General features: G+C 32.3%; 1 protein-coding gene across 1 annotated transcript; it reads left to right on the top strand.

Moving 5' to 3' along the window:
• Nucleotides 1-349: 349 nt before the first annotated feature.
• LOC120070887 (kinesin-like protein KIN-14G) lies at nt 350-8,055 on the top strand. The gene is made up of 19 exons (XM_090310612.1): nt 350-856; nt 1,336-1,502; nt 1,694-1,837; nt 1,940-2,179; nt 2,682-2,753; nt 2,902-2,970; nt 3,423-3,500; nt 3,617-3,913; nt 3,995-4,076; nt 4,171-4,266; nt 4,389-4,565; nt 4,644-4,750; nt 4,855-5,035; nt 5,139-5,298; nt 5,481-5,734; nt 5,817-5,980; nt 6,247-6,435; nt 6,699-7,201; nt 7,608-8,055. The coding sequence occupies exons 1-19, from the start codon at nt 736-738 to the stop codon at nt 7,738-7,740; spliced, it is 3,234 nt and encodes a 1,077-aa protein (XP_090166738.1). The 5' UTR covers nt 350-735; the 3' UTR covers nt 7,741-8,055.
• Nucleotides 8,056-21,420: the final 13,365 nt, after the last annotated feature.

The following is a 21,420-nucleotide window of genomic DNA, read 5'->3' as shown; positions in this document are numbered from 1 at the left end:
ACTGATAGAAAATTAGGATAAAACAAATATAAATTTTAAAAAATAATAATAAAGTGGAGGACTTTGACTATTTAACCATTTGATTTTTTAAAATTAAGATGTAAAGGCTATTTGTACTTATAATTTTCAAAAACTTGATTTTGAATTTAGAATTAGAAATACGTGTTTTCTTGAGATTCGTATGAAACGAGGAAAAATTATAGAGAAGAAATGAAAAGAAAAGAAAAGAAAAGGATAATTATAAGGGTGAAATGATAATTTCGCCAAATAAAAAAAAAACAAATTTGAATTTAAAAAAGATTTAACTAATTCGGACAAATATATTTGGTTTTAAATTTTCTCACCCGTTGAACACAAACCGTTAAGCCATCTTGTTCGCGGGAGGCTCGGAACTAGCTTCGGTCCCATTTTCTCCAACAAAATTTGGACGAACACATAAAACTGAAAGACCCATCAAAGATTTTCGATAAACACAGAGAAAAATCCTTATAATGAAGAAAAACGACTCGACCCACTAATAAAAGGGCAAGACATTCTCTCCCTCTTCCTGTTTTTCTTCAATTTTTGCAATGATCCTTCACCCAGAATCGAAAATTCCCTTCTCCTGAGCTCTTCTTTCGACCCTTTTTCAAAATCATTTCTATTCTAACACCCAATTTGTTTTCTGGGAAAATTGGGATTGTTTGGAATAGATTAGGGATTTTTATTTGATTTCTGTGGATTCTTGAGGGCTTAATGATGGCGACAGAGCAAGTTTTTCCGTTTTCTGTTGCTTCTGTGGTTGAAGATGTTCTTCAACAGCATGGAGTTCGTCCACGAAATATCGATTTGGCTTCGAAGAAGTCTGAAGAAGACTGTATGTTCTTCGTTTTCTTGTTTTCTGGGCTTTGCATTTTGACAATCCATCGATTTTTCTTCTTCCTTTTGTTTACATAATGACTGTTGAATGATATGATTTGTTGATTGATGTGATTCCCATTTCTGGTGTTGTAATATGTATTTTGTGAGCTCGTGAGTCGTTTGGTAATGTTCATGTTTCTTGTTGGATTCTGAGAAACATCACCTCTTGATGGCCATTCCCTTTTTCTCATTTCTTAAGAAACATATTATTTGTTTTTTCATTTGATTTATATGAACATATTAGCTATTTTGAATTCAATCCCATTTTTCAGTTAGAAAATCAGATTAATTTTGGATTTTAATAGCATGAGATGAGGGGAAATTGGGAAGTTCTGATTATGTTACCCCATTCAAGTACAGAAATCTATGTGAGTTTAATGAAGGGATTTGGTTGACGTGAAAATGAAATTGAATGTTCCTCATTTTACTTTGAAGCCTTGAGAAGGTATGAAGCGGCTGGGTGGCTAAGGAAAACTGTTGGAGTTGTTGGTGGTAAAGACTTACCAGCTGAGCCTTCTGAAGAGGAATTTAGGCTTGGATTAAGAAGTGGAATTATTCTTTGCAATGTCCTCAATAAGGTTCAACCTGGAGCAGTGTCAAAGGTATATATAGTTCATAATTTTTCCCCTTATTCTAAGTTACCATTCCATCTTACGGCGATGCCCTCATAGTTTTTGGTTTCAAAAGATTGTGTATATATCTAGAAAGTTGGAATGTAAACATTTTTCCCTTTTTTGTCTCTATCATTGAGTATATCTAATGTTATGGTCATTCAATTCCTGTCCTTGTGTAGGTTGTTGAAGGCCCATGTGATTCTGTAATCATTCCTGATGGGGCACCCTTATCTGCATACCAATACTTTGAGAATGTAAGAAATTTTCTGGTGGCCATAGAGGAAATGGGGTTGCCAACTTTTGAAGCGTCTGATCTAGAACAGGTAAGTTTGGTAGTTTTGGACCTTTTTTTGGTAACTTGAAGTGAACCAGATTAATCTTTCTTCTGATTGTATTGATCTATTGCGAATTTATGGCTATGTTAGGGAGGAAAATCTACAAGGGTTGTGAACTCTGTTCTGGCACTCAAGTCATACAGCACCTGGAAACAAGGAGGCGGAAACGGGGTGTGGAAATATGGTGGGACAGCTAAATCACCGACATCACGGAAAAATGTGGTGCTAAAAAATTCAGAACCATTCATGAAGTCTTTTTCAAAAACCTCATCTACTGGTGATAGTTTTTCTCTTGAATCGTCTTCAAGTGGTGATAATAGCAATGAAGCAGTTAGTGAGCTTTTCATCCTTCTTTTATTTTCTTCCCATTTCTACCTTTGGTTACATTCTAAGAAGTACAGATACGGATACGAGACAGGGGCACGACAATATGTCATTTTTTTAAATCTAGGACACGATACAGCGATGGTACATTTATTAAAATGTATATTTTTAAAAATATATATCATTTTTATTCTAGAAGATATATATCATTATACTAGAAGAAAATTTAAAGTAAATGTGTTGATGCATTTATATGCTTAAAAAAATAGTTTGATGTATTTTGCACTCAAAATTTATTATTATTGTCGTATATGTGTTTTTTTACTCTACTCAACAAGGGTTCTATGCTTGTCTAACACATTTGTTGCACTAACAAGTATCTGATACGTGTCTAACAAGTGTCAGACACGAATACACTAACCAAGCTAAAGTGTTCGTGCTTCTTGGGTTACATTGTTGATTGAGTTGGTTTAAGACATCTCAGGCTTTTTACAAATTTCAACTGCAGGGATCGCCCCGTCCTTTACATATGCTACTTTCTCAACTTCTTTCTAATAAACAGCTTGACGAAATCCCCAGTGTAAGTGTTGGCTTTTAATTCTCAAGTTATATAGACCATCTTCTTAGAAACATGTAGATGTTGAGATGAGTTTTCTTTTCTTCTCCCTTCATTTCATAACTTGTACTCTACTTTTTTTTCTTTTCTTTTTTTCCTAATGAATCTATAGATCGTGGAATGTATGATTGGTAAAGTCATGGAAGAGTTTGAGCATCGGCTAGCAACTCATAACAATATGGTATACTTTCTATTTCCCACTATGTTTTACGTTAGGAATCGTTATTTAGTTGTTGCTGAAATACATGGTTTATCCCTTCACCTCAAGAGTGATTACTGAATGAGTTAGCCTCTGGAATTCTGTTTTGATAACAATCTTTTATCAACTAATCTAATTGTCTTGATCATGGATAGTTAAACCAATATAGTTAAATACTATAGCCCATCAACTTAATCTTTTGCATTTAATGATGATATAACATGGTACTAGATTTGGATGTTTCAAGTTCTCATTTCCATTCAAATAATTGAGGGAGAGTGTGAACTGCTAAAATATTGATAAAAGATTAAATTTATCGTAACTCATCAGCTAGCTTAAACTTTTGGATTCGATGGTGATTTAACAATCACTCCATCTCTGTATTTTCTCTATTGGTTCTATGCTTATGACATTCCATTCTGCCCATTTGATAGATGAAAACTAATGCAGAAGATGTGGCAGAATCTGTATCTGAGAAATCTCCTCCACAAATCACTTCTGCTGATGAAACGGTAAGCTGTGAATTTATATCTTATGAAAATATTTTGGCACAAAGTTAATAGTTCAAGACAATTTCTTCTTAAGCTGGATGGGATGCTAATATATTTTATTTTTTTGAGAGATTAAGATGGAAGAGGAAACAACTAGTTCTCCTGAAGAAATAAGTAGTCCAGAAGCAACAAGTTTTCCTGAAGAGATAAATAGTCCAAAAGATAGTCCAGAGGCAGAGGAAACAAGTTGTCTTGAGGCAGACAGTTATCCTGAAGCAGAAAGTTGTCATGAAACAGAAAGTTGCCATGAAACAGAAAGTTGTTCCGAAACAAAAATTGAAAACTGTGAGTTTAATGATCAGCGTGATGAGGAATTGGAACGCAAAATCTTGAGAAGACAGATGCTGCTTGAAGAGCAACAGAGAAACATAGAGGTAGATGGTGTTCTAGTGTAATAGCTAGTAGCTAATTGCTTTTCTGGTACATACAACTTCAAAGTTGGTTTTCTTCTGTAGCTGTTGAAGGGTGCTCTTGATGAGACCAAGGCAGGAATGCAGAGTCTGCAAATGAAGTACCAAGAGGAATTCAACAATCTAGGTATAAATTACTAATTGATTTAAACTCTTTTATCATTCTTCTAGCTTGTACCTTCAAATGCATTCTCAGTCTAATTGCTAGCTGCCTAAATTAGGTAAGCACATGCATGGCGTGGCTTATGCTGCTTCAGAATACCGAAAAGTTCTTGAAGAAAATCGAAAACTATATAACCAAGTTCAAGACCTGAAAGGTAACATTTGCAGTGGCTTATTGTAATTTGAACTTCCTCATAAATTTTGGCTCTAATTTGGCTTTGTAGTAGTACCAGTCTTCTAAATATAATAATGTTCATAAATTGCATTCATCTATCAGGAAATATCAGAGTATATTGTAGAGTTCGACCATTCCTTGGTGGGCACTCAAATCGACCTTCTACTGTCGATCGCATTGATGAAGGGAATATGAGCATTGTGACACCATCGAAATACGGCAAGGAAGGAAGGAAAACATTCAGTTTTAACAAAGTATTTGGGCCTTCTGCGACCCAAGGTTCAACTGCTTTTCATGGTCTTATCATATAACTTTTCTGCATTATGAATATTGAGCACCTACATTCTCTCTACGCAGGGGAAGTATTTTCGGACACTCAACCTCTGATTCGTTCCGTGCTCGATGGTTATAATGTTTGCATATTTGCTTATGGCCAAACTGGATCAGGAAAAACCTACACCATGGTAGGGGATTAAGCATCAAATATATAAATTATGTGATTACTTCCATAAGTTTTTGTGCTTTTTTCCGGTGGTGTTATTGATTATATCTCATTTGTAAAATCCAGTCAGGACCAAATGAGCTCACTGAGGCCACTTTAGGTGTAAACTACAGGGCATTGAGCGATTTGTTTGTTCTTTCACAACAAAGGAAACAGACCATTTCCTATGACATATCCGTTCAGATGCTTGAGATTTACAATGACCAAATTAGGGATCTCCTTGTGACAGATTCCACTAATCGAAGATATCCTTTTCTTTTTTTTCTTCTGGATTTCCTTCTATATTTCTTTATTCTATTTCATATAATGAAGCCCTTACTATATTTCATATACTTAACTAGTAATTACATTAGAAGTTCGTAACAGTTCTCAAAATGGGATTAACGTACCGGATGCATGTCTTGTACCCGTGTCATCAACATCAGATGTTATAAATCTGATGAATCTGGGTCAAAAGAATCGTGCAGTGAGCTCTACTGCCATGAATGATCGGAGCAGTCGTTCTCATAGGTACATTTGCTATTAACTGAGAAGCAAACTCTTAAATCAATTTAGTATGAAGATTTAGGCATGACTCATGATCTCATATAATCTAATTATTCATTGCTTTGTGCTTTGCATCTTTCGTACCTTCCAAAGAGGGTCACAAGTCTCCTTTTAATGTGCATTAACTATTATTGCAACAATTGCAGCTGCTTAACTGTTCATGTTCAAGGAAGAGATTTGACATCCGGGGCGATTCTTCGTGGGTGTATGCATCTTGTTGACTTGGCAGGAAGTGAAAGGGTTGATAAGTCTGAGGTTATAGGAGATAGATTGAAAGAAGCACAACATATCAACAAGTCTCTTTCTGCATTAGGAGATGTTATTTCCTCTCTTGCTCAAAAGAATGCACATGTTCCTTACAGGAACAGTAAACTCACACAATTGCTCCAAGATTCACTTGGTATGTGTGGCTCTGAAAACCATGGACTCCTTTTTGGCTGTAATATTCTGGCTAACCACATTTTGCTTTAATATGCTTTCAGGAGGTCAAGCAAAGACACTCATGTTTGTTCACATAAGTCCAGAGCCTGAAGCTCTTGGAGAAACATTGAGTACTTTAAAGTTTGCCGAAAGGGTTTCAACTGTTGAGCTTGGGGCTGCTCGGGTTAACAAAGATGGTTCCGATGCGAAAGAGCTCAAGGAACAGGTTTTGTTCTTTTTATTGTCTATTATTTGGTTGATAAGATTTGGAAGACCCTTTAGGCTTATTGTCTCTTGTTTTTCACTTTTTCATCTGTTGTCACTGCAAATTCTACTTGATTCATTAGTTGTTGGTCTTTTTCTTCCACAAGGCAATTAAAAAGTTCTTTTGTTTGCATGTTTGTATATGCTTTTGATCAGTACCAAAAAGAAAAGTAATGGTATACCTTGTCTCTCATATTTTTACGTGACAACTTTGTTTCTTATTATCAGATAGCTAGCCTTAAAGCAGCCTTAGTGAAGAAGGATGGTGAAACGGAGCAACATTCTCGATCAAACACTCCAGAAAAAAGTAGGATGAAAACCTTCTTGTCATCCCCTTCACTTCCTAGCTATAAAAGTGTCGTAGAGATGTCTGTTAACAGAACAAACTCATTGGAAGACGTTCGTAATGCTGCTGAGGTACGAATTGTATTGAAAAACAAATAAAGCTATTACTTTTCAACCAAAGATATGACAGCTTAACTTGATAACAAAATATGTAGCATGAAAGTTATATCAAAATTAGAGACAAGGCGAATGATAAACAATCCTTATGTAGGGATCATATCTCTTCTCAAGTTCAATATTGTATGCAGCTCAAACCACTTTCACTTGGATGTTAGTAAAAATCTTGATCGGTCACCGAAACACATCTTTGCTCATACATGCTCTTTCGCTAACAGGCTCAAAACAAAGCTAACCAAAAGCTCAAAAGAAGAAGCCTAGATCCCCGAGACATGTTACGGAATTCTCCATGGCCACCATTGGGCGCAACACTTGCTAAAGCGAGGGAAGACGACAAAGAATCTGTTTCGAGTGATTGGGATGACAAAGTTGTCATTAACAAGAATGAACTTACAGGACCTTGGGATGTAAACAAGTTGTCTGAGACATTTCATCAGAATATTCTTGTAGAACCCTCAAAGGTGTACCCTGAAAGCCCGTTCAACAATTATTCAGTGAACAAGAAGGAAAACCAAGAATTTGATGTGCAGAGGAACCAGTATGAGATGGCCAGCACTGATGATTCTGATGATCATGAGGCTACAAATAGTGAAACATCAGAACCAGAAGTAATTTGGCAGTCAAGCCTTCCAATTCCAAAGGCTTCAACCATTCCAAATGGTTTGGTATCAAAGACTAAGAAAACAGCTAATCCTAAGCCAGCCAAGAGCCCAGAAATCAGGTAATTAGTCAATCTCTACATTTCTTACTGCTCTTTGGTCTACATAGAAGATCATTTTTCTCTTTCTATCCAAAACCTGCTACCGAGTCCCGTGCAAAAGAACTTTCAACTCAAAATATCATGTTTAGTAGTGATTTATAGTAACCTTGGAAAAAGTCGAGCACTCAAAAGTTCTTTGTGAGAAAGCACTTGCAGAATGCAGAATGTGTTCGATTCAAGTGTTTATCGGAATGTGTAGAACCAAACATCAAAGTGGTTTTTCATTACCACTTATATCAGAATATTTGCTATTTAAGAGTCAAGTATGCCTTTTGTAATGCACATTGAAATTAAACCCTCAGTCAATCATACTTTATCCCCATGTTTGCTACACAAGATTGATGTATTCGAATATCTTTTAAACTAGGAGCTTCATTCCATCATTGATTCCTCCACCGTCACGGAAACCGCAAGCTGGAGTTGCCCAACAGGTGCCTAAGACGGGCAAACAGTTCGTTCCGGTTGAGGGGGGGAAGAGAAGGGGTGGCAATACTAAATGAGTATTGTGTGATGGAGTTTGTTCATGAATTGATTCTTCCTCATTTTTGTTTTCCTATTTTTGTATCCATTTGTTGTTGTATATAGAAAGAGAGAGAGAGAGAGAGGGAGAGATTCTCTGTTAAATAGGCAATAGTTCAAGTTGCCTAAGTTTCTCTGTTGAATCTTCAAATGTATGGTGAAATGGGTTCCCTCCTTGTATAATCCAATTTGTTTATATGTTGGTCCTTTGAGTTTTGTAATTTCAAAACTGTGAGACAAGGAAGTTGCAAGTTGAAAGGAAAAAGAAGAATCAAATGTATTTTGTGTTTGTTGTACCCCTTCTTGAGAGTGAAATTTAAAGCTTTAACCTATAAAGAAAGATACTAATGTTTTGACCATTTGATTTTTGTTCAAATTGACCTTTCTCTTTCGATTATATTGATTCGTGCTAATTAGAATTGTTGACAGATATATTGTTCAAAAAGTTGTGTTGTTTAATATGCAAAAGAATATAAGAGATGAATCAAACAGGTGGTTTCATACTTAGTTCTTGCCATCTTATATAACTATAAAATTGGGCCCCAAAACATGCAAATTCATGTAATTTTGGCCGTTGAACTTTATAATTGCTGAAATGAGTTTTTTTTTTAATTAAAATTTTTGTTTGTATCAGAATTTAGTTTCTTTTTCCATAAAACTATATTTAAAAAATATGAAAAATTTTCCATTCCCAACAATTTTTATAGGGAAATTATATCAAACAACTCAATTAGTCACAATATCTACTAATATAGCACTTATTTAAAATTAATTTCATATATGACGCATACTCACCTATTAGGTTTTAAAATTTTCATATATTCAAGTTTGCCCTTCTCTCGCGTGCTCTTTCTTCCTTCTTTTCTTCTTTCTTCTTCTTTTCCTTTTCTTTCACCCTTGCATGTCCTATTCCAACTCTTTTCCCTCTCTTCCACTGCCGCCACAAATGGTTGCCATCTCGTACCCTCTCTATGCTTTTCCTCTCTCTCTTTGGTCTTACCTGAACCACCACCGAATCCTACCTCAACCAGATTGTCGTTCTCGACCATGTTGCCCAAACGATTGTCGTTTTCGAAGGTCACATTCTTGAATATCTTCTCCATGACTTATCGAAGGAATCTAGTGAAGGAACTCGTTTACAAGGATCCTTAAGCGGAAGCAGATGTCCAAATTGTGGACCTGTAGCTTGAAGCTCCAACAGTACGTGAATAATTAATTAAACTCTTTAATTACATTATCCACCAAATTTTCGGGCACTCCACTAAAGACCGACAGCTGCGCTGTTCTCACTGCAGATATATTTCTATATCCATTGGATATGACCAATCAACAATACGATGACCCTTTACAAATTGCTTGTAAATATAGTTGGGCCAAATTACTATTTTGCCCTTGTAGTTACATCTAACTTCTTAAGTACCACTGATCCCTCTAATAAAAAATAGATCATAGTCCTACTATGACTAAACCCCTCTCGAGCCAAGAAATGGTGTGACGCCACATTGTTCAAGACCCAGAATCAGCCCTTAAGGGAGCAATTTATCTATTTACCCTTGCTTTGGGAAAGGAATGAATTTCATCTTGTGTAGCTGAGTTCTCAACTCCTCAATTAGACGAATCCCCAAAATGGTAGACTTGTTGAGTCGGTGATCTGGCCACTCTCACCCATACAAATCAAAGGACCGCCTTCATAAGTAGGAGTTCACAACTCACTCAAGATTAAGGTCATGTTACCTATGGTCATCCTAGTGAAATGAAAATCTCTATTATGAACGATGTTATATAATGAGACTAAGCATTTCGTGGTTCGATTTTATACAAACTCCTTTGTATAGAATATCCCCGCTCGCATGTCTAATACATGAATGATCAGGATCAGATCGTTTATAGTACTTTACAACCTTTGTAACATCTACAAAGTGAGCCATATTCGTAGTGTCACCAAGATAAGGTACCCAGCCTTATCCATATACTACAGGCCATTTAGGTTATCACTTAAATATGATCCATCTGTATGTCTCCACATACATGTTTAAGTTACAACGATAACCTTGGATGTTAGTTTATTGGTTTGTGGTTAATGCAACTAAAATATCATATATTTCATAAACAAAGTGAATAAAATATCAAATATTATTAATCACATACAAGTTTGTTCATACAAGGTTTACAAACTATAAGACCCTACGAGATTTAGGGCATCAACCCCAACATCTAGGCCCCTTGTCGGCATCCAAGACTTCGATTGATGTGAAGAAGGGTTACGAATTTGGGATAGAATGTTGATCTAGTCAACGACAAACCAAGCGATCAAATTCTCGATGTCGGAAGCAGCATCGGTAGTCCGCTACAGTCAATCATCGCCCATTCCAAATCCAATGTGGTCTGAATCACAATCTACATTTACCGAGTCCAACGCACTAGATTACACAATATAAAAGTTTGGATTAACTCACTTTGTGAAGTCGTTTACGGAAAACTCTTAGAAATGCCTTTTTTTTATGGTCACTAACAATGATAGAAGTTGATAGCATGTTATCATTGGTATAACTGATAATATGTTATTAACGATAACTTTGAAGGAACTCTTAACGAAGAGCATCCATGAGCGTGTTCAGATCTTTTCGATTTCAATGTGACCGAAATACAACACACACATTCTGACAGATAGTTATGCAATTTAACACTAATTAATGGCATGCTTTGATAAATAAAATATAAGGGATTGAGTTCACATACCAGTTGAAGACTCTCTTCAATTTCGAACTCAACGCAGCGAAAACTACCCTCTACAAACTGTATCGCCCAGCAAAACATTCGGCTATGGCAGCACGATAGTCTATACGTATAGCAGCAAGCACGAACAAGCAGGAGTGGGGACGACACCACCACTTAGAGCCCTTGGTATTCTCAGAGTGAGAATCCAAAACGTGGTCTTTGTTGAATTGGTAGAGATCGGAGGAACGGGTTGATCGTGTAGATGATAAGCAAGTGGGAGAGAAGGCTATCGTATAGCGGGTGCTTATCGTTTAGAGAAAGCTACACAATCGTGTAGGTTTTACCAAGCGATCGTCTAGTAATAGGTAAACGATCGTTTAGAAAATACGGCATGCTAGGTGATCGTTTAGGAAAGCTAAGCGATCGTTTAGAAAAAAGTGTGTGATCGTTTAGACGCGGGTGTGCGACCGTTTAAGCGATGAAGCTCTATCGTATAGGCTTCAGCTAAGCGATCAAGACGTTTTCACACCGATTGCGATTTTTTACGAACTCTTGCAAAATGAAACAAAATTTCATTTTATTCTTCGATTACAATAATCGAATATTGAATTTCCCACTAATGCACAATCGAGGAGAAGATTTCGGTCAGTTATCACATAATTAACCAATTTAATTAATAAATGAATATAATCATATTATATTCTTACCCTATAGTTTGATATCATATATCTACTACAGTAGTTTCTCCTCCACTTGATATAAATCACATTTATAACTAATTTCCTCCAAAATAATGTATCTCATACATTTAGTCAATTATATCATATATAATTAACCAGTTCAATTATATCATATATAATCGAACTCCCTCTTGTCAATTTGAACATTTCAAACTGACCCAAAAACTGATTCTCGACTTTATCCAAGCTACTTAAGGGACCTTATGAACCTATGGCTCGAAGCTCCAACGGTACATGAATAGCTGACTAAACTCTATAGCCACGAGATCCACCATCCGTTAACTACTAGGCATTCCACTAAAGACCAACAGTTGAACTCTTCTTACCATAGATATATTTTTGTGTCCATCGGATATAACCAATTATGAGTACGATGACCCTTCACAGATGCTCGTAAGTACAGCTGGTCCAATTTACTGTTTTGCTCTGTAGTTACATCTCACTCCTTAAGTACCACTGATTCCTCTAATGAGCAATACAACATAGTCCAACTATGTGTGAACACCTCTCGGGCCAAGAGAAGGTGTGTGATGCCACATCGTTCAAGCCCTGGAATCGGCCCTTAAGGGAGTTATTTATCTACTTACCCCTACTTTGGGGAAGGAGTGAATTTCATCTTGTGTAGCTGAGTTCCCAGCTCCCAAATCAGACGAATCCCCAAAATGATAGGTTTGAATCGGCGACCTGGCCACTCGCACCCATACAAATCAAAGGATTGCCCTCAATGGTAAGAGTTCTCAACTCACTCAAGATTGAGGTCATGTTACCTATGGTCATCATAGTGAAGTAAAGTCTCTGTCATGAACAATGTTATATAACGAAACGTTAATACTTCGTGGTCAAGTCTTATACAAACTCTTTGTATGGGATGCCCCCGCCCGCATGTCCCTTACATGAATGATTAGGATCAAACCATCTGTGACAAGTCACAACACGTGACCATTCCACAAAGCGGCTGCATCCGTAGCGTTACCAGGATAAGGTTTCCCTCCTATATCCATATACTACAGACCATTTTGGTTATCACTCAAGACATGATTCACTTGTATGTCACCACATACATGCTTAAGTTACATACAGATAACCAAGGATTTTATATTTATTAGTTTGTGGTAAAGCAAATAAAACAGACAACTGAGCAAAAACAATATGTGAAGTAAATATCATATATTATACAATACAAGTGTTCATACAAACTGTTAACAAACTACAGGACACGAGACTTTATGACTTCAACTCCAACAAACTTCTATCACTGATAACATGCTATCAGTATCTTAACGATACCATGCTATCAGTGACAACTTTTATCACTGATAACATGTTAACATAATCAAGCAATCTCTTAGCAGCCATTTCATCTCAAATACTACATTACATAATACATAAATACTATCAGTGATATCTTGATAGAAATAGAAAGATATCACTGACATTAGCTATTAATGATATCCTTTATTGCCATCAATGTAGAAAGACATCATTCTATACCTATTTTATAGATTAATCAAAAGACCCTAATTATTTATAGTGTATCAATGACAGCTACTGATAACAAATTGAAAGCTAAGATTTCAAGGTTGTATTAATATTTCTCAAATAGAAAGCTATCACTGATAGCAATAATCAGTGATAATCAATGATAGCAGCAATCAATGATAGTCAATTATAGTAGCAATCGATGATAGCCACTAATAGCAGCTATCGGTGGTAGCAACTTATAGCAACTATCAATGGCTATCACTGATAGCAGCTATCAGTAATAACTTTCAATTTGAGAAAACCGAGAAGAGGCACACGAAATGGTGAATTGGGCATGGGCTTTTTAGTCTTTTACCCATTTTTGTGCTATATTTGTAATTATATTCATCCTTGTACTACATATTCTATTATTTTTTGCTTGAATGCCATTTATGCAACTAGCCCTTTTTATATGTTATTTCTTATTGTTCATACATAAGTTTTAAGGCCCAATTTTAATAATTACAGTATGAGTTTGAATATTTAGTTAATTTCATGACTTCGCTTTTTTAAGAATTAAATTGTAATAAGAAAAAAAGAAAGATGGTATTAAAAAGAAAGGAAAAAATTTTTTTTTGGTCCATAGGTTTTGGATCTAGCTTCCATTAGATCCCTATGTTTCAAAATTATAAAGTCGGCTTCATTACTATAAAAGAAGACTATTGAACACTGTGAACTGATCACCGGAGGTGATTGTCAATGTTGGTCGTCGAAGGGAGTTGTCATAGCCTAGTCGCTGAAGGTGGTTGTCGCTCAAATTAAGTGTTAGAGGTGGTCTTCGCTAGAGGTGGGTGCCAAAGTGATGACCACTGGAGTTGGTCGAATATGTGGTCATAGGAGGTGATAGTCGAAGTTGGCTACCAGAGGAAGTCGTTGGAGCAGGCATCAAAGGTAGTCGTCGCCTTAAATTGGATGTAGGAGGTGACCTTCACTAGAATTGGACTTTGGAGTGATCACCAGAGGTAATCATTTGAGTTGGTCATCGAAGTGATCCCCATAGTTGGTCGCATAGGTGGTCTGCCAAAGCTGATTGTCAGAGTCGGTCGTCGAAAGAAGTCATCAAAGCTAGTCACTAGATGTGGTTGTCCCCAAAATTTAGTGTTGGAGGTGGTCTTTACTAGATTTGACTGCCAAATTGATCATCGAAGTTGATCGCATAGGTGGTCGTTAAAGGTGATTGTCAAAATTGGGCGTCAAAGTAGTCATGGGAGGTGGTTGTTGCCAAAATTAGGCATCGAAAATGGTTTTCGCTAGAGCTGGGCACCAGAGTGATTGTTGTAGGTGGTCATTAGCGTTGATCACTAATGGATGGAGTTATTGGAAACATATGAAGGAGGAAAAGTTGCTTATTTTAATCACAGAGTTGTAAATAATTTTATTATAACAAAATGGGGGTTAAATAATCCATACTCATTATTTTAATACGTGCCAAACGCTTAGTGAGCTATTATAACTCACTTAATCCATTTCAAGTTAGAGTCCGACCACCCCTCGAGAAAGAAAAAAATCAAACAAAGAGTGGACAAGTGTTTGAAAGAGGAGGTGTATAGAGCTAGCGGGTGACGTTAGCAAAAAAAAATGTAACAGCAGCCCTATACACCCAACTGGGCCCCACCTTCACATGTGGCCACGTCACCATTTCTTTTCTTTTTCCTTTTTTTTCTCTCTTCTTTTTTATATTACAGAGACAGCATACCAACAACAATAATTTTTTTTGCCCCTTCAAATATTGGAAAGAAAATTATTAAAAAAAAGAAAAAGAAAAAGAAAAAAAGAAAAAAAGAAAAAAAGAGATTCCTTTACCAATACACTTTGGATTTTTATGATTAGGGTTTTGAGATTTTTCTCCCACTACTACTACCACTACCCTTTTCTTCATTTTCAATTCATTTCAACTTATTTTCATTTTTTTTTAATCTTTATAACCTTATGTTCAAATGTTTTTATAATTTTAGCACGTGTTCAAAAATAAAATGATTAGAGACCATGAGATCTGCAGTTTGAATCTCTTTATTCTTTTTTGTACTAAAAAAATCTTATTGAAGGTGGTTGTCATAGAAAGTAACTATTAAGGATTAAAAACATACTCGAGTCAAAGAGACGCATTTCAATCTCTACTTTTATAAAAAATGACTAAAAGGACTAAAATCAATTCCGATTGAGGACTAAGTCTATCTGAATTGAAATCGTTTGCCTTTTTTTTCATTTCTATATTTTATAAAACTAAATGATCATTTTTTAAGAATGGAATGATCAACAGTTTATCTAATGCTTGAGCGTACGAGCATACTACTTGTTCAACAACTAAATTGCAATGAGCAAAAATATGATTAAAAAATGTTTAACAAGATTCAACAACTCATGAGGTGGAAACTTTAGTCATTTACTCTTTTACTAGAAGATACACATTTTAACTCATTGAATTATGTTTAGTTGAACGTTTGAATAGAATTTATAATTATCATTAAAAAATTTATAATTATCTTTTACATAAATAAAATCCCTATTCTTTTTTTTTAAATAACTTTTAAAGTCATTGACTACATTATTTTCCCTATACAATGATTTATTAGGTAAGTAAAAAGAATTTAATATCAATTTAGCATTCCTTTTCAAATACTCTTTGGAATGCCCATCATTAGGGATTTGGTTTTTTCTCCCACAATCTTCAATAAGAATGTCTCCAATATAATATTTCTTGTTCATCCACGAACCTTCAAAACATTTGTGATTATAAAAAATGAAAAATATCTCTATGGTATTTTTCCTCTATATATATATATATATATATATATATATCTTTCATATTATTAATAAGATTATGATAGGAACCATTCAAATCCTTGTGTCTAATAATTTCTTAATTAAGCTTTCATTTTTGTGTATAGTATATTCAAAAAATGAAAAAATATTTAATAGATCAAATACCTATTAGATAAAATAAATATAAAAAATTTATAAAAAAATTTGAAAATTTAAAGATTTATTAGACACTTTTAAAGTTTACAAATCGATTGGACATAAAATTAAAAGTTCGTAGACGTATTAAATACTTTTAAAAGTTTAAACTCATAAATGCAACTTTCAAAATTTAGGAACTAAACTTATAGTTTAACCAAAATAATTTTATTGGCCTAAATAAAGTTTTGAGAATGAAAAAATATATATATTCTTTAAATAAATTGCTTGAGAAAAAAAAAAAAAAAAAAAGAAGGTGTGTATTAAAACTTTTATCATCATAAATTTGAAGCTTCTAATATGTTTCCCTTGATAGAGTCACCATCGTCAAACCGCCTGCATTTTGACATTGCTTGCAATATCATCATAGCAAATTGTTTATGGGACCAAGTAGAGAAAGAAAGATTATATAGTCCCCCTAAACCTAGACATAGGATATTATGACTCGTAAAGTGATCTCGATCGACCCTTAACACATAGCTAGCTAGGCAAGACGATGAATGAAGTAAAACGTTTATTTGTATAAATTTAAGTATAATTTAGTGGATAAGGATATCAATTATCATTTCAAAGGTTGACGATCTTATTTCTATTTATGTAATTGTTGAACTAAAAAAAGTCAGTTATATTCACCAACAAGATCATTTAGAATTTTAGATATTTGTTCAAATACCATTTTTCGTCTCTATACTTGGATTTATTTCATATATTTTTGTTTTGTATTTGTAAATGCCTAAGTTAGTAATTAAAGTTTAAATAGATTTGAAAAATATCTAGTCTCAATTAATTTTGTTAAAATTTGTAAAATAAAACTAAAAAATAATTTTACTTCAAGAAAACACCATTGAAAACATGTTCCCAAAATTTATAGAGAAATTATTAATGATTTTTTTATTGAAAAAGTTAAGGTTAAATATTAAACTTAGGTTAAATATCAAACTTTTTTAGGAAAATTTAAGTTTAATATATAAACTAGTACCTATGAAAGTAGGTGAACAAGAATAAAATGAATCTCAAAGTTTAGAACATGTTTTGTAACCATGTGTTTTTCTCTTTTTGTTTGAAAATTAAGTCGGTAAAACACTAATTTCCTCTCTATTTTTTTTATTTTATTATTTAATTGCAAAAAAAAATTGGCTCATCTTTCTATATTTGAAAACAACCCTTCTATCAATAATGTTTTTAAAAATCAAGCCAAATTTTAAAAATTAAAAAAAGATAGTGGTTAAAAACTTGTTTTTGTTTTTTGAAATTTTACTTAGTATATTCAACTATTTTATTTCAGAAAGATGAAAACAATTATAAAATTAAAACCCAAATTTTTTTTTTTACTTTTCAAAAATAAAAAATCAAATTGTTACTAAACGAGGCATTTACCGGGGTATTAAAAAAATGAGTCTTTTTAAATATAAAAAATATTTAAAAATATTTGTACTTATAGCAAAAAGTTTCAAAATTACAAACACTTTTGAGACTTTTTGCTATAAAGTGTAAATATTTTTGAAATTTTTTTCTTTATTTAATACATTTTCAAAAAATCCGACAATCTAAATAACCCGGACTACCCAACCCAAACTATAAGAGTTGAGTTGGGTTAGTTTTGTTCTTGAATTGAGTTGGGTTAAATTTTCTATTTTTCTTAAGTCTAGGATTGGTTAAAATATATCGGGTTAACCCAATCCAACTCGATTTTATTGGGTCTTTTGGATTGTCAACCCAATCAACTCGAATTTTTGGATTAGTCCAAAAACACTCTCAATCTAATCAAACCCCACCCATACATTCCTTTAGCTTTTGAAGACAAAAATGATATTTAATATATAAATATAATATATGATAAAATTCTTTGAAGGATTGACTTTTGAAGCAATTGATCAAAAGAGAATCATTGATCAAAAGTTACACATAATGCTAATTGTTGGCATTACCTTTATTTTATAATTTTATTAACCAACTACCATTTAAAGTCAAATCTTCGTTGGTGATAATATATTATTGTTCATATAAAAATTTTTATGCATAAAAAAATGTACTTGTTATTATAACTAGGCAAGTTTTGTGACTTTTCTTAATTAATGGATATTTTTCTATTACCATAGAATACATAATTTGGTATTACATGTATGAAATGATAAAATATTTTCATAGAAGATGGAGACAAAAAAAAAATGTTAGTACAATAATAGTGAGGTGTAGGATCGAACCATCAATCTTAAAAAATAGTAATAGTTATTTTATCCAATAAACTAAACTCAAATGGACAATACTACTATCATTTTTAAGAATTTTTTAAATAATGTTATTTTAATATTTATTGACAAAAATATGATTGGTACTCATCCATAAATCGTGTACTCGTCCACTATTTAAGGCTAAATTTATTTTATTTTTTTTTCACATTTTCTCCCAACCTCTAGCTTCTTCTTATATTTTTTTAGCATTTTTGCATCTTCGGAGATTTTTTTACTGTGAAATTCAAATTTTCAAATAAAATAAAACTGAATCAAATTTCTAGCTAGAATTAAGGTTAAATATATATATTTTTTCACATTTTCCATCTTCTTCTTTTATTTTTTTAGTGTTTTTTGTATTTTCGGAGAATTTTTTATTGTGAAATTCAAAATTTTAAAGGTCTACGGTAAAATAAAAAATTAATAATCAAATTTCAATCCACAAATTAATTCTAAATCTATTTTATTTTCACACTTTCCCATAACTTTTGTCTTATTCTTTTATTTGTTTAGTGTTTTTTTACATTTTCGGACTGGAAATTCAAATTCTTAAAATGTCTACGATAAAATAAAAATTAAATCAAATTTCTAGTCACGAATTAAGGTTAAATCTATTTTTTTCCCACATTTCTCTCAATTTTTTGTTCTTTTATTTTTAGTGTCTTTTTGTATTTCCGGAGAATCTTTTACTGTGAAATTTAAATTTTTAAAGGTCTACAGTAAAATAAAAATGGAATCAAATTTCTAACCACAAATTAATTCTAAATCTTTTTTTTTTTTTTTTTATATTTTCCCCCAACTTCTGTCTTATTCTTTTAGTGTTTTTTTGCATTTTCGAATAATCGTGAAATTCAAATTCTTAAAAGCCTACGGTAAAATAAAAATTGAATTAAATTTCTAAAGGCTAAATCTATTTTTTTCACAATCAAATTTTTAATCACTGTAGATTTTTTTTTTTCACATAGATTTGTTTTACAGTAGATTTTTTTAAAATACGTCCACGAGTTTGTTAGCATGGCCATATGCTGACATGGAGGTTTAACAAAACCCGTGTACCAAGTACACGATTTTGTACCCTATTTTTGTCAATATTTTTTTTCTTTCACCTTAGTTTTGTAATTTCTTTTCTATCTTTACTAAAAATATTTTCAAATATAGAAAAATGTCATTGTATGTGATAGACCGTGATGACTACTATCATTGACAGTGATAGATAATGATAGAAATTTTTGTAAATAAGTAGTTTCATTTTTCTTTATTTGAAAATAACTCTTTTTAATATTATTATAATACAATTACTATAAGTATTTAAAGTAGTCATATGACGCAGATATAAATAAGATAAAAATATAAAAGAATTGAAAAAAGTTCTATAAAAAAATTTATTTAAATTTAATGGAAACAAAGTTCAATTGTATGTTTTCAAATATGCTTAAAGCCAAACTGGATGTCTAATTTAAGAAGTAGATGTGTTTTGAATACATTTTCAAGTTTTTTATTTTAAAAAATAAGTCATTTTGGAAGAAATTGAAGTGTTTAGTAACCACTTAAAATAATTTTTTAAGTGTATTTTAATCCGTTTTTATCAAAAGTGTTTAAATAAAAATGAGTTTTTTAGAAAATGCTTTTTTGTCAAGTCAATCCAAACGAGCTCGTATTAGAAAAATGATTTAGCAACTAATTTTAATGTTTATCAGATAAATTGTTAAATGTATTTTGATGGTAGTTTAGTAGATTAAGTTAAAAATATTCGGTTAAGTTAAGACAAACACATATATATGCACAAATATATACCTCATGGTTTACTTCGATATAAGGGAGATTCATTTAATTACTCGTCAAGTACATAAAGTTGTTCACTCACTTGCGAATCTGCTCTATCAGATTGGTTCTTCACTGATATTTTAGGTTGAGGAAGTCCATCCACGTGTCTATTCTACTCTTTGAAATGACCGTTCTCCAATTTTAGACTCTTTCCATCTCTTAGTTTATATTTTTTCTTCAGTTGTTATTTGCTTTTCATTTGGGGGAAAAAAAAAACATATACCTAATAGAAGCAAAAAAGTGCTTTAAAGGGACAATGTTTTTTATTTTGCTATTTTTTTAATTATGTTGTAAAAATGTGAGATTTCATTATTATTTTTTTAAATCTTAATTTGTCAAGAATTCTCTTCATCACACCTATTAACATAGAAAATTATTCAATGAGGTTGATACAATTTGATCCACAATCTTAAAAAAAAAAAAAAAAAAAAAAAAAAAAATTAATTTTATGCAGGGATAACTACAATAAAAAGTCCACATAAATATTTTCTCTCTAAATTAATATATTAAGAGCGGCTGTAGTATTTGAGACATTAATATGAACTTTTTTGAAGTTATAATATTTTAGTTAGTTGAATCAATTGCGTTTTTAAATTCATTATCATGTATTTAAATTTAGTTTTATTGAACAATTATGTATAATCAAATATCATTTATGAGAAAACACAAAGAGTCACTCAAATGACTAATACATATTACATATGCAATCAAAATAGTTTAAACAAATTATTAACTTGAAACTATTTTAAACATGATTTTCCAACAAAACCAAAACTTTATTTCTTACCTTTTTCCACCTAATCTTTGCTTACCAAAATCTCTCTTCATAAACTTAAAAAATAAAAAATAAAAAAGGTACACATATGAACAATTAATTAGAAAAAAGATTGATAAAAAGTCAAATGATATGGGAAAAAAAAAATAGATACCAACTACATGAAGAATCTACATTAATCAAATTCCTTCAATCAAGCAATTGATTTTCAACTTTTTTTTTATAATATTATTATTACATTTGTACAAGAAGATTTGAATCTAAAGCTTATTGATGGGGTTTATATAATAATATTGGTTTTTTTTTAATGTCTTTGGAGGTTCATGTAAACAAAGATAAAAAGAAAATTCAAACAAGTTCAAATGGGATCAAAACCAAACATATTAAATGTGATGAATGTAATTGTTTTTTAATTTTGCTTCTTATTTAAGTTTGAGTGAATGAAAATCATTTAAACTTTTTTCAAGTATTAATAAAATACCCTTATGGTTTGCAATTTTTGCAAATCACCCCCTATGTTTTAAGATTAGTTTTCTCGAGCCTATGTGTTTGCCAAATAATATTGGGTTAGAACAACAAAATCTTTTGTACCTTCACAAATGTCTGGTTTTTTAGGCTAAATTATCACTTTAATTTTTTTGGGCAGATCATTGAGTTTTGGTAGTGTCTATATAATCTTTGTACTTTAATTAGTTTTACCTATAAAGCATAGACACAAATACGATCGGATACGGTAATTCGTCAATTTCTAAAAATATTTTTTAATATATATATTTCTAAAAAACGAGGATACTCATACGTTGAAGATACATTTTTTTAAAAAATAAGATATAGATAAATTTAGCATACAAGTTAATAACAATAACACAAAATATAATATAAATACTGAAATAC

Source organism: Benincasa hispida, chromosome 2 (assembly GCF_027475165.1).
Source record: "Benincasa hispida cultivar pf3 chromosome 2, pf3_genome.v1.1, whole genome shotgun sequence".
Taxonomy (NCBI): Eukaryota; Viridiplantae; Streptophyta; class Magnoliopsida; order Cucurbitales; family Cucurbitaceae; genus Benincasa; species Benincasa hispida.
Note: the sequence above shows the minus strand (reverse complement) of the source record. Positions and strands in the feature narration are given on the sequence as shown.